This window comes from Hetaerina americana, unplaced genomic scaffold, assembly GCF_022747635.1.
Source record: "Hetaerina americana unplaced genomic scaffold, ioHetAmer1.1.p SCAF_1, whole genome shotgun sequence".
Lineage (NCBI taxonomy): Eukaryota > Metazoa > Arthropoda > Insecta > Odonata > Calopterygidae > Hetaerina > Hetaerina americana.
In genome coordinates, this window is record NW_027286069.1 from 27,715,854 (window position 1) to 27,733,854 (window position 18,001).

The following is an 18,001-nucleotide window of genomic DNA, read 5'->3' on the forward strand; positions in this document are numbered from 1 at the left end:
TCTCTTGGCACGTATGGGATAACTTACATTCAAGAGGGGTGGGGCACTTCAGTCCAGATATTTTCACTCAGTTCACGTGGACGCCATATCTGAGGAATGTCCCCATTTTTCCCATGCCCACTAAACCCCCGTTGATCCCAACCTCTTCGGCGAAAGCAGGTCCTGAATTAGTCCGTGTTTGTGCTTCGAATGGATGCGTAACAAGACTACCCTGTTAGGAAAAAGCTATCCCCTATCAATTTTGTAGCTGTATTTTCCATCCAAATGCTCCTCCGTTGCTATAAAAGGACCGTGAAAACGGAAAATTATATGTGAGAGGACGACAGTAGGCATTAACGTCTCAAGTCCCCTTTTTTGGTCTCTCTTATTTCAGATCCACGTACACTTTCGTCTCTTTTCGTCCCTCCCTTTCATCTCTGTCAGCGCGCTGCCCTCGAAAGTTTCACTCTTCCATTCTTTCATTTGTTCCGCCTATATACTCTGACGCCTCAACTTTAAGCTCACTCCTAAACTCAGTCTCCCCACTTTGTCCAAAGGCTGTTTCTTTTTCTGCTAGTTCGGTCACGCCAGCTCGTTGCCCCCACACTCGTCTTGCGAAAGCCTTCAGTTTTCTCAGTTTATTCAGTCTCCCATTCCCTTTCATATTGTTTATATCCCAACATTCGTACCATCGTAATCTATTATTGAAGATACCTTAAACGTGAGAAGAGATTTCATCGTCTCGTTTGTGGATTTGAAATGAGAAAGTCGTGGAGTTACGAGAAACCTGTTCGAGAGGGTGTTTTTTCCCCCTTGGAAAGGTGTCCGATGACGTCTTCGGAAGGCGAGGTAAAGTTTTTCACCTTTTTCACTCCTGAATCTCCTTCTAAGTCCGGGCCATTATAATGAGAATGTCCTTTTGTGAATCATTTCCTTTAATTATGATATAAATCTTTCCTGATAACCATTAGTCAGCTTTAGGCGTGTTGCAACACTTAATTAGTTTGATTCATGATTCCAGTTACCGCAGTATATACATAGTTATCTCATTTAATTTTTTCTAATTAAAAATGGTGATGTCATTGAAATTTAGGGAGGTTACAAATTACTAAGTTATTCCGGAGGTAATTGCGAGATATAGTATACTCTGCTGTGGAAATAGGATATTAGGAATTAAAAGTTAATATATTTATCTATAATTAATGCATATAAAAATAAAATGATTGAAGGAATTTGAAAAAGAAAGCAAAAATGTCGTTGCTATGAACACTGCTTCCCCCAAGCGTTTGAGCGTAAAAATATGGTATTAATAGTACGAGATTCTATATTTTCGCAAATAAGCTGGCATTAACGGCCTTTAAAGAAATATGTGAATTATCCGAATATTTCAATGGTGAATTACGACTTGCCCTGTTCACTCTTCATCAATTCTTAATCTGAGTTTGACTGTAACATTAGATGCACTACTCTTATCCCATGGCAATGACTTAGGTACCTTAAAGTTAACCTGAAAGCGTGCGTTTTTACTGTCTATTTAAGTGCCTGTTCTTCCTTTGGAAATAAACCCCATATTAATGACGGGGAAAGAATGTTAAAGGCGATATACGTAGCGGTAAGAGGTGATGGTGTCAATGAATGGATTGGGTTTTTAATGTGAGCGTTGAGAGTTGATTTCGGACATATGCTCCTTTCTGTCACAAAAAATAATAATAAAATTTTGATTATGCTAAAAAACATAAATGAAAGTTTTTAGTTCCACTATCACAATTTAATCGACATTCCAGAGGTCTTATCCTCCATAGAAGACTATCTTCAGGGTGTGGTTACCCTCAGGATTAAACTTCTCATGTGTGTGGAAGTGCCGGTGTTTGAAAAATCTCGTTATCTCACTTGACGGATAAAAGTTACTCGATTTATGCGTTTGTATCAGTAATTTCCATTTTTAATTGATATTATTTCACTTGTTTTATCTTTTTTTTCAAAGAAAAATGTTGTTATGATGTTCTTATCGGAAAAGACGGAAATATGAGTGAATGTTTTCTTCTTATTATACCCAACAGTCATTTTTAATCAGTGCAGGTTGTAGCATGCTCAACTTTTTCAAAATATTTAGCAAATAATCATATTGAACAACACCCCGGGAGCACATAAGTAATAGAAAGAGGAGGGAGTAGCAAATTGATACAAAGGCATCTGGAAATTAGTGTATAATCGTGTGGTTAAATTCGTTGAGTTCTTCAAAACGTAGTGTTTTCAATCACTTTCCTGAGTAATCGAGAAAATAAAATAAGCCAAGCACCGAGGAATAACGAAATCGCGCTGCAGGATCGCGATGGAAGCAAAAGCACAAGAAATAAATGAAATCGTGGAAAGTTCAAAATGGGATAGTTACGGAGCAGGAGCCTTGGGAGAACTCATTCCTGGTCTCGGAAAGCAAAGAAGATTCATTCACTTCGAACTAAATGAATTTCAGTTAACTTTTTTCCCTGCCTTTTCCTGTCCACCCGCTGTTTCTTTAACAATTTTCTCTCGGAGGCACTTCCCACTTTTTTATCTTTTCCATAGCCCTGTCCACCGCCTTTCTTTGGAACAACTATCTCGCTCGCGACCATGCTATTATTTTACTCATCTTATGTCTCTTTATCTTTTATTCTTCTCATCAAATATGGTTTTGGGCTTCTCCGAAGCAAGTGCACGATCCAGTTTGTCCCTCTTTTAGAGCCTCTTCGTCCCCGTTCGTCTCCTCATCTTATATTTTATCGTCTCCACACACATACAGACACCCTTTTTTGAGCCCCCATTCCCTTCATCCTCTTAGCATGAGGATTTGCCGTGGAGCATGGCGAAGACTCCCCCAGTCACCTCCCCGCCCCCTTAAACTATACCTTCTTCACACGTCCGTCTCCCGTCCCCTTCTCGGCCCCAATCCCTCCTCTCTTCCTCCGCCAGGCCGCGGTTTCGGCCGCTCCCTTCGAAAGAAGTTTGATGGCTTTCATCGAGCTAACGCCGGGGATGAGCAGGCTTAAGTGCGTGAGCAAGGGTGTGCCCCCAGACAGGGGTAGATTTTGGGTCGGAGCGATGGGGAGAGCGAGGGTGAGATAAAGGGGATATTGAGGGGGGGTGCGAGGGGTTGGCGGGGAATGGTCCGCTTCGTCCAAGTTCGCCGACTTGAGTGGGAAGAGGGACGGAGACTTCCCCGATGGGACGAGGGTGTCTCTTCGTACATGGTAACACATCCCCGCCTCCGTTTACTCCCGGTACTAGGGTCAAGTGGGACGGTACGGCTTTAACCGTGGGGCACTTCAGGCCGAGCCTGATGCATTGGGGTGGTCCTTAGTGAGAGGCAAAAAAATATTTTTGTGAATTTCTATTGGAACTCACCCTTGATTTGTTCCCCATAGTTTCATAGATGATCATTGTGTTAAGTATTATTATAATCTGGTAATTGAAAGACGTGCCGCTTCGCAATTTGAATGCATATATTTTTATATCTTTTGATGTTTTTCAGTCTTTCCGGGTGAAAACGGATTTGGCTGGTTGGAGTGTATAATGCCTGCATGCATTCTGATTTTCTCGTTTTTTCCAATCTGTTCCGTCTAACAATGATTCAAACCTAAGATATATCTATTTAAGAATTTTAACTGTGACATGCCTTAAATAAACAACCGACTACCTCAGTGAAAATCAGTGTAGATGTAACAGACGGAGAGAATCGCTTGATCCATAGCAGGGATAAGTTTTTGTTTGGATTTTTGATTTCATGGGTGCGTTTCACAGTTTACATTGGATAACAATAAGAAGAGTATTTCGATATGAGTAGATGAGAAGAATTTTTGGAAACGTTTTAATGGTATCAGATGGAAAATGGAAATGTGCACTGATAGCCAGAGGAACGAGGGGGTACTTGAGGGATTTATCGTTCGTACTTTCCTGGCATATACCGCAAGAAAATAGCGGAAAAGGCTTGTAGGAGGTTGACATGGGATAAAAAATGGGCTATAAGTGGCCTGATAGGCTGGTAGCCTATCAGGCCACTTATATTCGTATATGATATTGGTTTATTGGCTAATGTTTTTATTGATAATGTCACTTAGTGAGGTCTTCTGGGTCAAATAAAAAGGTTTTGTCATGAATTAACTAACTGGACATCCATGAAAATACCTTAAACCTCTTTCAGTCAAAGGACAAATAAATATCATGTGGTTAAGAACAAAATTTTAAATTTTCATTCCCGATTTAAAAGATATTATCTAAAACTTTTATTTGCACATTTTGATTTGATTGTAACACAAGTTCAACAGTTATTTCAAGCCCAGACGAATGCATTAAAAAAATTACTTACTCAAAAATAAGTTTTTTCATTTTCTTAAATTTATGAAAGTGTCTTATTTTTGTTTTTAGTAGTGCCTAACACCATGCCAAGTAATAATATCGTATTCATGGAGTCATGAAAAAAATGATTTGAAATCGCTTTCAGATGCTGTCCTATTTAGCATCGATGCTTAAATGTCATGTTTATTACATAAATTCATGCAAATGTGAATTCCCTTTGAAGTCTGAACTGATCCTTTTTAATGATATTTTGCTTTTTACCGAAATGCTTTTATATTTGTATTTAAAGTAATCTTGATTTAATATTGAGGAACTTAAACGTCTTTATTTCTGAGTGATATGTGACTTTTCTTTGAAGGTCGCATTTGATTCCTCTTTTGATTGTGAAAATATGCGAAAGTTTATTTTTCCATTCCCAGGTAAATTTAACCCCGGATGGAGATAGGGAGTGATACTCCTTTACTCATATCTATAAAAAGACTATTCATGGTGAACTGCGTCTCTTACGTTGAGTGGGACTGTGAAGGGATTGGTGGTAATGTTTGCGGTGGTTGGAGGCGTGAGGGCTAAGAAAGGAAGAAAAGTGCTGGATGAAGATAAAGTGGGATGTACGTGAGCCAAAAGGTATCGACGAAGCAACAGGGTGCATTGTGGAAGCAGCAGCTTCTGGGGAGGTAATATGTGAGGCAAATGGGCTTCACGCCAAAGGGGAACGAGAAAAAAATTGCAAACGAACGTGGATGAGCGAAGCCTTTTGAAAGAGTTTTCTGAGGAGCGAGAGAAAGTTGCTTCGGGGAACGGGAGGGAAGAAAGATGTTGGGACGGAAGAGGGTAACGGACGTGTCGTGTTGAGAAACATTGTAATGAGAGTAATAAAAGTTGGATGAGCTGAGAGGTAAAGGCTGCGTTTAAACTTTTTTTCGTGCTTTCTTAAATTTTCGCTGAAATATTTTTTGAGTTTTTTTTTGCAGAGGAAAGTGTGGCCTCTCCTATCACAAGCATTATCCACAGGTTTAGTTTTTGTTTTACGGTGTGGCGATTTTCTGTCTTAAAGTTTCCATTAATTATACTGTTTGTGTATGTGTCCCCTTGTTTCTTGGTTCCCACAAATTTAGAAATCAACGTTTTTAGAATTCATTCATCACCTTTATTATCGGTATAGAATGGAGTTTGATTGTAGAATTGTCAATATTAACTTTTTCCACGACCACTCTTAGTAATTCTCGTGATTTTTAGTCATAATTATATCGTGAGTTTGCGCGGCAGCATGTGTGTTTTCGTTTTATGCTTCTTATTACTTCTACCGTTCAATGATTGAAAAATCTATTGCTTTTTTATCTATCACGGATACAGTGTATTCCTTAGGCTTTACTTGATTTTCGATCTGTGAGATTTAAAGTTTTGATAACCTTAATCGATAATGAATTGAATTTCCCCACAAATTGCAATTATGTACGCAGGTTATTGGCAACTAAGAGTGCCACGAATGGCTTTATTTCAGTAATAAATTAGGTTGCGTTTAATAGTGCCATCTATTTTTTTCGGGTACTATGTGCGCTGTTTATTTAGCAGCCTAAATCAAAGAAAAGAACAAAACAATGAAGGATTTTTGATTGATGTTCACAATATACCTTTCCGAATCAGGCAAATTAAATTTAGTCTTAACATCTTTTTTATGCATGCCCAAGTACCTCTTCTGAATTACAAAGATATTATTAACCATGATTTCCCCGAATGACTAGTAAAATAATGTTGAATCACCGCAATTTAATAAAGATATACGAGTATGTCTTAAAATTTTGCAATTTCGTCTCTGATCGCATTGCCGTGATTATGTCGTAACCGATGAATTTCCTTCACATATAACATTTCATGAATTATTTGGCTCGGGAAATTTTCAGAAAGTAATATTACCTCTATGGCATGCCAAGGCACTAAACATGTTTTCATCATAAGTCTCCGAAATATAATTTGGATTAGATTTAGTATTTTAGTTGAAACTACCCAATTCCATTGAGAGTCTTCATTAAGAGTCCGATAGGTTACCAAATATCAATTTCCGAATAAGTGCCGATAAATTTTTTAACATGATATAAAGTGTAGCAATAAAATTTTTCGGAAGGTGTAAATTGTTAAATATTTTAAACTCTCACAACTACGAGGGTCATCCGGAAAGTAGTACCCGTTCGTGCCGCATGAAGTGCTGACGACGCGAGTAGCCGCTGGACGAGGTCAGATAGCTTCAGTGGCTTGTCTGCCTTCTCTGAGCCAAGTTGCGTGACGCTAGCATTGCCTGTGTTGTTTCTGTGATTGTTTACAATGTTTAAAAAAATTGAGAACGCCGCCAGTTGTGAAGTGAGGGCAGTGATTAAATTCCTCAATGCAAGAAACGTTCGCCCATGTGATATTCATCCCCAATTAAAGGAGGTGTATGGAGACAATGTAATGGACGAGTCGTCTGTTCGGCGGTGGTGTCGCAACTTCAACATGGGGAGGGGGAACACACACGACGATGAGCGTTCGGGGAGACCGTCTGTCATTACAGACCAACTGGTGAGCTCAGTTGACGAATTCGTGAGGAACGATCGGCGCGTCACAATTGATGACATCTGTGAGCATTTTCCCAATGTTTCTCGAACAATTGTTCATGAAATTGTTAAACACCATCTGCATTATGCAAAAATTTGTGCAAGATGGGTCCCTCGCGTATCTCAATGAGCTGGCGGCGAAGGACTATGCAGCAGGAATACAGAAACTTGTCACACGTTATGACAAATGCCTTAATTTGCTTGGAGATTATGTTGAGAAGTAGTTTAAAGTATCCTCTTTCAAATAAAATTTTTTATGTTTGTTAATATTTACTTTTGTGTCTTTATTTCACGAACGGGTACTACTTTCCGGATGGCCCTCGTACTACTTATTTATAAATTTCATTTTCGTCAAACTAGCTACGACTTTTGAATTTGCAACAACAACTGATTTAAATTGACCATAGAAATGCATTCTCAGCATATTATTCTGCATGATATTGCCATATAGAGGAATAACATAACATTACTAACATTTCCAGGAGCCTAAGTGAAATTAAATTCATTCGTTACTTCTATCATTTTTGTCTTATGAATATAGTATTTCGAGGCGCTTATTTACCCTTCAAAGGGAGGATGTAGCATTTTTTCTGTGAAATCTAATTTAATCTTGGCCTCAAGTACCGCCTGAAAACTTAAAAGTTGTTTTATCTTTGAGGCCATCCACGCTTTGAATCTAAAATTCAATTAGTACGTTTTACGTGTTTAGTTTAGAGGTCATGAGCGGTCTTGGCCAAACTGTTCGTTCGTAATTTACTCTTTCCTTTCTCATGAAAGTTAGGGCGTTCCGTTCACCTTTCTTCGGTTTATAGTCTGATCTCTTACGATCTTATCTTATTTTCTGTAAATACCCATCGTTAATTTTTAGATCTCATTAGCCTGAGCTGTAATGTTTTCAATTTTGATCTTTTGTAATATGACACATATTTTTTACTGGTTTCTCCTCTTGATTGAATTAAATTATCCTCTCCATTAAACGCCACGTGCTTTGCGATGATAATGTGGTACGACTGTCTAGTACTGCAACCTTTTCGAGCATTTTTATGTGGTGCCTCTACTTTTACTGGGTAGGAATGTGCAATTAATTTTTGCGAGATAACATTTTAGCTCCATATATATTCTAATTTTTCTCTTTCTAAGAATATTTTATATGCATATTGCTTTAAAATTAAACGTTGTTATTTATGGAAACCAATTTTTGACAAGTCCAGACTCAGTTTGCGTAGACGGGACAACTGAACGAGTTCAAAGGTTGCGTAGGCCCGTGACATGGCAAATTTCAATGCTAGTCCTTGGCAACAGTAATCGTTGATTGTGGAGATTTTGACCCATTTGTTGAAATATGATTTAGCATTATTGCTGCTGAACATTGTTAACGTACGACTAAAGACTAGTGATACTGTGCAAAAAAATATAGTTACAGGAATTAATCTTAGATAGTATCCGCCTACAGATCTACTACTCGATGAGTTTCGACCGAGAGCTTACCCATGTTCATGGCCGATTACCGTTATTGAAGATCGCCTTAAACACACGCAGTTCCTCCGACATCGACGTAGTGCGGGCTGCATATACCCTCCTTTCGAGGGGTCGAGTCAACACGAAGGCTGCCTTCTCAGGCCGTTTTTCCTACTTTAATTGTTATGTCATTGCTTATTGTAGCTTGTTTTGTGGTTGGGATCACCGGAAATGGACAGCTGTTTTTAATTTGTGTGGCTCAGAGTTGCTTTTGATTGACTCGCATCTACATACAGACGTTTATTTGTCACTACCCTTTGATAGTCGACACCAATCACGTATACGGTTGTATATTTATGTGTTTGCAAGTGAGTGTGTGTGTGTGTGTATATATATATACATATATATATATATATATATATATATATATATACGAGGGTCATCCGGAAAGTAGTACCCGTTCGTGCCGCATGAAGTGCTGACGACGCGAGTAGCCGCTGGACGAGGTCAGATAGCTTCAGTGGCTTGTCTGCCTTCTCTGAGCCAAGTTGCGTGACGCTAGCATTGCCTGTGTTGTTTCTGTGATTGTTTACAATGTTTAAAAAAATTGAGAACGCCGCCAGTTGTGAAGTGAGGGCAGTGATTAAATTCCTCAATGCAAGAAACGTTCGCCCATGTGATATTCATCGCCAATTAAAGGAGGTGTATGGAGACAATGTAATGGACGAGTCGTCTGTTCGGCGGTGGTGTCGCAACTTCAACATGGGGAGGGGGAACACACACGACGATGAGCGTTCGGAGAGACCGTCTGTCATTACAGACCAACTGGTGAGCTCAGTTGACGAATTCGTGAGGAACGATCGGCGCGTCACAATTGATGACATCTGTGAGCATTTTCCCAATGTTTCTCGAACAATTGTTCATGAAATTGTTAAACACCATCTGCATTATGCAAAAATTTGTACAAGATGGGTCCCTCGCGTATCTCAATGAGCTGGCGGCGAAGGACTATGCAGCAGGAATACAGAAACTTGTCACACGTTATGACAAATGCCTTAATTTGCTTGGAGATTATGTTGAGAAGTAGTTTAAAGTATCCTCTTTCAAATAAAATTTTTTATGTTTGTTAATATTGACTTTTGTGTCTTTATTTCACGAACGGGTACTACTTTCCGGATGACCCTCGTGTGTATATATATATATATATGGGGTCGCGGTAGTCCAGTGGGTCGAGCGTTGGACTGCTGACCGGAGGGTCCCGGGTTCGATTCCTGGGCAAGGCACTCTGGGCACCTGCAGTTCCACCCAAGCTGAAGTGATTTATCGGGTACCAGGTCTTCCTGGGGAACCATAACCGGCACAGGGAAAGGAACTGGCCCCCTTACCCTGATGTGTGAATTTTCACACGCCGTATAGGGCTTAGTACTGGGTGATCTCTACCATCACCTACTAAACCGACCTTCGGGTTGATAACTGTGTTTATGGTATATATATATATATATATATATATATATATATATATATATATATATGTATATATAGACATATATATATATATATATAGACATATATATATATATATATATATATATATATATATATATATATATATATATATATATATATATATATATATATATATATATATATATGTCTATTATATGGACACACACACATAACACACCTCACAAAATTCAGTCAAATAATGAGGCATTGGTGTTCGCTAATTGGTATAATTTCATATAAGAATTTAATGAAAATAGTCGATAATAACTCATTAAAATTCATCAAAATAAACGTTAGTAGCTTACGTTGTTGTTTCATGATCATTCATGCCATCCGTGTTTACATTTTCAGTTTGCAGCTTCGTCGTCCACAAGCGCTGCCATGAATACGTCTCGTTCAAGTGCCCAGGGGCAGACAAGGGAGCGGACTCGGACGTAAGTATCCGCTTAAAATTTGCATACTCTAGTATGTACGTGTGATTCTCCATCTACATGCTGCCATCATTGTTAATATCTAAGTCTTTCATTTTTTAGATTGGTGACGGACATGCTTTAGCAGCCGGAGTCATTTTATCATTAATAAAATCTTTCCTTTTGTGCTTGAGGCAGGTCCAACCAGTAGCTATAGAATGACTAGGTATTGATTAACACCATATGATTAAGCGTGACATCCTTTAATACATTTTTCATTATAATTACTGTTGCTTAAATAGTTATATCATATCATTAAATGATAAGCACTATGATATAGATAGTTATCTAAAATTCATTCCTGTGGTTTTACTACTCATAGTTACGTCATTCATCTCCTATGGATTTACCTTCTCTGTTTTTATTATAATTTTAAGGTTTTCAATGTTCAAGGTTTCAATTTCAAGCACGGAATGAACGCGGAAGTTCGTCAAGGGACAACAGGGGTTACTTACCAAGGTTTCAGAATAAATAAATAGAATTTCGTCGCGCAGCATTCCACTAAACTTAAGGATAGATAGGTTTAAGATCCATGGCATTCTCCTCGTGAATATTTTCAGCATAAATTATGTTCCCCGTATTCTGTTCTCCATCCCTTCGACTCAAGCTTCCAATTTTTATCCCATTATTAACTCCCTTTTCCGCCATAAGTCTTCCGATAGTTTTTTTGTTGGTCCAAAAGTTGCGGCAAATTAAATCCTTTTATGACGGAGGGATATTAATTCTATTATTAATGAGATGGACGAAAAGAAGCTAAGCTAGGAAATCAAAAATACCCAGTGAGCAAGCGGATGAAGTAATCATGTCATTTATTATAGTCCAATTATTTTTAATTTGTTTTATTTCGAATGAATATCTTATTTTATTTTTGCTGAGTAGTCTGCAGTTTTCGATGTTTTTCATAATTGCACACATTTGGTGAAGAAATTAAAAATAACCCTGCTTAAATTGCGGAAAAAATTGCTTATGTCGACTCATCGTTTAAGATGAATCAGTAAAATGGAAGCTATGGTCTGTAATATTACCGTAGCGTGTAGTAATTTATGCATTAAGAGTTTCACATGGCCTTAACTTCTAAAGTGGGCGCACGCATTATTCCGCGAGCATTCACTTCAATAAATATATTTATTTCTGAAAAAAAGAGTTCCCAAGCGTACTAATTCCTTAAGCTGAAACTCAATACGTTCCCAGTAATGACCTTTTTCAGAGTTATATGTACCGTATGTTGAGAACATACTTTTGCTATGTAAATTTTCATTCCGTAACCATGTTGTCACCCCTGGAAATGCCTCGGTTCCTTTCAATGTAACTTAATATAGACAATATAATGTTGGCAGTATTTTCATATTTTTTAATTTATATTTATTTTGGAATTGAAAATCGTTTCACATTTCCATTAATGTGCGAGGGATTGTATTGTTATTTCATTTATTCATTACCTTCAGGACCGAGTTGAGCACTAGAAGTGGTTATTCCATGACCTTGATTTCGTACTAATAAAGCTGATCGGTTTTCCGCCTTTGTCCCTGTCTTGACGTCTCCGCATTTCAGCCCCTGCTTGCCCTCCCTATTTTCGTCTCCCTTTCCTTTCATAACCTTTGCACTCCCTCTCTAACTTTCCCTTTTATTAGTCCTGCGCCCACTTCACCTCCGCCGCGCACCGCCTTTATTAATACCTCCGTCCCCCCATCTCTTCATACCTCACTCTCTCTCTCTCTCTGTCCCCACGTTCTTTCCTCCGTCCTTCCCTCAACCACTTTCCCTCCTCAAGGCCATTCCTCGAATGCCACGAGATAGACCGGGGATGGCGCTGGGTGCCAGGCTATGGGGAGGGGGTGAGGTTCCTTCCCCATTCCACCGTCTATCTCATCCCTCCCATAGTCCCTCTCTTCGCTCAACCCGGCAGCAGTTGTGCTCATGTTGTCTCATCCTTTTCCTCTTGCTCTTCACTCATCCTTTGACGATGGGAGGTCATGCCCTTTTTCTTCGACCTGTATTTTTGCGACCACACTACCCCCAACTCCCCCCCCCCCGTAGTTTTTTTGTGTGCAAGTATGCGGAAAGCGATTAGCCCCCTTTAGCGCGCACCCTTACCGTTGGGCAAAACCAGAGAGGTGTGTTTTCCGATGGAGACCGACCGCAAACTATTCACATGCAGTCGGCGGCCGTTTTCATCGTTAATCGCGTCCCCATCTGCCATTCGGTCCGTGGGGTTCCTTCTCAAACCCAAGGCATTCCTTTAGTAATCGATCACGCTGTTGAAGATATGGGAATTGGACTAAAACAGTCTTTGGACGCGGAAAAATCTTTGCCAGTTTTGGAATAATGTGTTCCGTAAAATATCTTCGCTCGTTTCTTTAAAAGTCAACTTTTTGATATTTAAACCTCAAAATGTTTTCAAATCCTCCATAGTGAAAGGTATTTCTCGGTTTCATTTCCTTATCTCCGTGACTTTGTGTGTGGAAAATGATGCTTATGACTTTAATGTAAGCATATTTTGTTGCCTTTGAATCGCATTTGTGCGTTTTTATGATATTTTTAAAAAAACCGTTTGCGTTTCACTTATTATATATTAGATTTTTCTATAAGGAGGAATTTTTATTTGAAATCCTATTGAAAGTAATTATTTTGCTTGTAAGCAAGAATTTATAAACCTATGGGGGTGATAATTACCACCAATATTATAGCGGCTCTTTGCTGGAAATGTTGTAACTGAAATTTGAAATAGGTTTTGTTGCGGTATTTGTTTTAGGTTGTGATTTTTGTCTGGTGTTGTTAGAAATAGCGGCTTGCTATGATATAACAGGCATTGCGTTATATTACATTTGAGTCGCATACCCCACCTGAATGCTCTTGTGCTTCTCTGTACTAATAATGAAGAGGTAACGGTAATTATTCATATTCGAAAGAAAAGGTTGTAAGATTTATGGATAGACATTGATTTTGAATCATTTTTTGGTTGTGCTAAAGCAGAAATAAGTAATGCAATAGCATAACCATGAAGTAAACTCCACTAAAACTCTAGAATAACCTCATTCCAGCCTTCTGTTTCAATGCTCTCCTTCTCCGGTACATTTCTTTGCACGTAACGTGACTTGAGAATGTGGTAAAAGTATGATAAACATTTGTAGAAACTCCGTGCTATTTTAAATTAAAGTTTTTTGACGTAAATGGGGAAGTAAGAAGCAGGTTAGAATTCTCTAGAATGTATTTGCTTTCAGAATTGAGAAAATTTTAATATGTCGGGAAGGTGCTTCCGAGAATTCCCAATTTACATCAAACCATACCATTTTTCTCCTTTTCAGTTTTTAGTAATGAAATATCCCCATTATTAAACAAAAATTTATTTCAGGGGTTTTATTACTTTTTGGCGGTTGTTTCAATAGTCAGAAAACATTTCTGTTGTATTTTATACGATTATTTGTGATTTTATGCTTCTATTTTTTCTTTCTAAATATTAAAGTTACAAAATATAGTATCGCAGATTTGTTAGTGTAACTAATTATTTCACAATCGTTGTCGTTGATGCTTTCATCAACTGATGAGCGGTTGAGGCTTTAATACTTTGGTATGGTACTAATTATCCACGAAGTTAATTGAAAGGACACAGTATTTAACAAATTCCTTAATCGCGGGGACTTAGTGATGGGGTGGTGGGTCTAAGGTGATTGCTTGTGGATTGTAGCACGTTTCTCTCGTGCTCCAGCGTGCTTCTTACTCTCATCCTTCTGCGGTGTTTTATGTGATGACCTCCGTTTTAACTGAGAGAAACGTTGAGCAATAAGTACTCCTTAAAGAAGCCTAATTTGAGAGCCAGCTAAGCACATAGTCAACTATATAAAAGAATGAAACAGTATATTTAAGTTTGAACTTGAAGGTTGTGTGATGCTATTGTTCAATTTTTTTATTATTTTGGAGCAATCCAGCCGCATGTTGACGGAAGTTACTTCTGTATAAATGTTTTTACTTTTAAGTGCAATAGTGCAATAGTGCAAATGTTCTTACTGATCGTGATTTAAAATATTAATTTATTCAGTACTGGGCAAAATCGCAGTACATCGGCTTTCTCTCTATTAGATGGTTGTCACCTCTTCCACACCCACCTTTCGCACCCACCTTGCAAATGTTTGCATATATTCACGTAATTTTGTGGTAGAAATGACTGTGCCATCGTGCCACACACCTATGAAGACCTGTGGTGTCACAGTATGTGTGAGTACTTCTTCTGGTGATGTGCGTCCACTTGGGAAGTTCTTCAAATTGTAGTGTGTACGTATGTGTGTGTGTGTGTGCGTATGTATGTGTTGTGCGCGTTTGTCTTTGCTTTTTTCATCCACCACCTGAGGTCTCCATCTCATAAATATGGCCGCTTCCTTTTACTCCCTTTGCCGAATCTGCAGGACACTCGCACCAAACACAGGTTCAAGGTCCACACTTACAGCAGCCCTGCCTTCTGTGACCACTGCGGCTCTCTACTGTACGGTGTCATTCACCAGGGGATGAAATGTGAAGGTACCACCATGTTGGCATCACCACTGTTGTCAACTTACAAATCCTCACTTTTCTCATTGCCATCACCCTCAATGAACCCTCATATTTGGACAGCCCAATCATGTTTCGTTAAGCCTCGACTAATTTCGTCACTCTTTCCACTTATCAGACGGATCTGTAAAATTTTCTCAGCCATCTACAATGCTTTCCAAAACTGTGAAAATACATTTTTTTTAAATTTTTTTGTATTAAGAATGTTTCAGGATATATATATATATATATATATATATATATATATATATATATATATATATATATATATATATATATATATATATATACACACACACACACAGAATAAGTTATATATTATAAATTGGACACTGGAATGAATGTAACATGAGATGAAAATATCAAGATTTTACTTTTAATGTTCCTCTTGTCTGCTGCAGGATATACACGTGTGTCATTATAAATGCGTCCTATATAGTTTAATGATGTGATATTAAATCGAAATTGCAGAAAATACTGAATGAACTACTGATTCAAGACCTTTTTTGAACACTTTGATTTTTTGATTTCTAGTAGTTCAATCGGTTATGACAAAATTCTAGACGATCTCCTTAACTCTCTTGCGTCTCCAAACCACTAAGTTGGTTGAGTAAATTTACTCATATCTTGATTTGCATTAAATAAAACTATATCATTCATTTAAGCGTTTTCTTGGAATGACTTGCGTTAATCATATTATTCTAATGATGATAGCCTCGTTGGTGATATTGGGCGACCATCATGAAAACATTTTAGTGAAGAAATTTTCATTATCAAGTTGTGGTCTACGTGCCTTTTGTGCATTGGGTTGGATTAGTATTCAAAAGAAGTGGTCCCCACCCCATCGGAAGAAATGTAACCATAATGGAGTGATAAATCAAAAGGAATTTCATTGCTTTGAGATTAAGATTAAAAAGGTTTTTTGATTAATGCCAGGTCAGATAAAATAGGACGTTTGATGCATTCGGGATTTTTTAGGACCTCCCAAATGATAATGATATTGCACTACATCACAGTCCATTGGTTTCTTATTAGAAAATTTCCGTTGAATCCGATATTTGAATTTTAATGAACTTACGAATTTTGGGAATTTCACAGTAAAAGCAAGTATTCGTTTTAAATTGATGTACCCCAGAGCAATAACTTTTAGGTAATCATTTATTACAATCGTCTCTTCAATAAATACTCAGGCAATGTTTCGATATAAATATTGAACACAACATTGACTTAATGTGATCAGTTTTTCTGCAGACTAGCTCACATATAATGCAGAGTTGAAGATCCTATGCCTTTCGCTTTGATTGCACTTTGCTTAACGACCATGATTGGGCAGAAGTGTCCATTCATCCTAAATCCTTCTCATACTCTTTCGTTGGAAAAAGCCTTTGAATTCTGACTTATTTTGAGTGATAGATTTTTTATTTGTATTTGTCAACGTTAATATCTTTGCATGCAGTAAAAATAACACTATAATAGTGTATGCATATTTAATGACGGGTTTTATACAGCTTATGCACCTTTCATTATTTGGAAAGGCCATATCCAGGACATTTTTTGAGTAAAGCTTTCTCAAAAACAAATATGATAAAATATTGGGATTTCAGTTTTGCTTGTGAAGTTCGTATTGTGCCCTCTTTCCTCTCGAAATCTTTTTGAAATATATTCGAAGCAATAAGCAATAGATAGCTTGCAATTAGCTAATAGGTTAATCACTCAGGCGATTGAAACTAAAAGGTATGATTATTCAAAACCTAATTTTATATTAAAGCTAAATTGTGGACCCAGCCTTACGTAATAATTAGCGTAAGCGAAATAATTTCGATTGCTTCTTTATCTATTCATTCAATGTTATCGAAATGTTTAATTGTCAACGTCGGACTATGTACCAAGATCAAATTGCGATAACGAGTCAGGATGCGCCATGTTTGTGTTAAAAATGGTTTATAATGTAAATATCCCCGTTGATCTATTACTAAACTTTGAAAGATTTATTTTCTTGACTTTTAAAAACTAAATCAATACCTTTCCTCTCCTGTAACCAATCAAAGACTTAATTTCTTCTTTTCTCCGAGAAACCTTTGGTCCTTGGTGTGTCAGTAGTTATGAATTACTTCGTAATCCTAATTTATTTAACTTTGGCAAGGATTAAGAGTGGTCGGCAATTAATTTTTTTTGTTTGGGGAGTAGTAGTGCCCACTACTATAGTCACAATTCACGCCTTTCTGGCCTTCTATTTATGTAACACACTGGTGGTGACGTGTTGATTTATGTGTAATTATGTGTTTGTGTATGCTGGCTTGTTGTACCTCAACTCACGCTGCTTTCCTAGGTGTTTCTGGGAGATGTGGAATGCTTTTTTTATGTGGCAGTTGACTCCGTAGCGTATAAGTTGCTCATTGCCCATGAGTGACGATGGTGTCGGTATTAAACCCATTTCTAAGCGATTTTTGCACGGAAGGATTTATCCAGAGACGACGTCGTTTCATTTGGTGACTGAACTTTCTTATTGTCTGTGTTAGAAGAAAGTGATTGGTGTCATTAAACTCGGATCTGTGAGTTGCACTTTGGGTGTGAGACCCAATTAATTAAGTCTGATGGGAGCATACAAAATTTTATTCAGTTGCCCTCATCGATTATCAATTTGTTCGTTAACTCGCATTCTGTCGTACTGATATGGCAACTTTATCTAATATTCCGGTGCACGATTTAGGTTCAGAGGTTAACGAATCTCCCCTTTCGCAAGAAAATGCGAGAAGTATGGTATGTTGGAGTTGTGAGGAAAATATCGTAGACTATTTTAGTACCCCTTCCTAATAAATCCCAAAGGGCTAGTCTGTATGACCTTCATCAGCAATCATCTAAAATAACTACCGACGAATGAACACTGAGAATTTGAATGATTCACGTCACCAGATGAATGACATTACCCAAAAAAGTTTGTATTGAAATATTTGTGAATGTTTATCCTCCTGTTTACCTCATCTCCGACTGTTTGCCCCCTTGTACGCCTTCAAACAACTCCTGCGTGCAAAAGCTTCCTTCGTATGTTCCCCTTGATTAATCTGTTTGTTCCATTTCATATTGACTTTATTTCTATCTTTGCTTTCACCGCCTCTTTAATTTTAT

The 18,001-nt window shown here is 37.9% G+C and overlaps 1 protein-coding gene across 1 annotated transcript in view; it reads left to right on the forward strand.

The window, feature by feature from the left end:
- The window catches only part of Pkc53E (Protein C kinase 53E), a 301,767-nt gene that overhangs the window by 247,676 nt on the left and 36,090 nt on the right, over window positions 1–18,001 (forward strand). Inside the window, exon 3 of the mRNA XM_071587375.1 lies at window positions 10,215–10,297. Coding sequence (XP_071443476.1) covers window positions 10,215–10,297 — 83 coding nt within the window. The remainder of the gene's footprint in view (window positions 1–10,214; window positions 10,298–18,001) is intronic.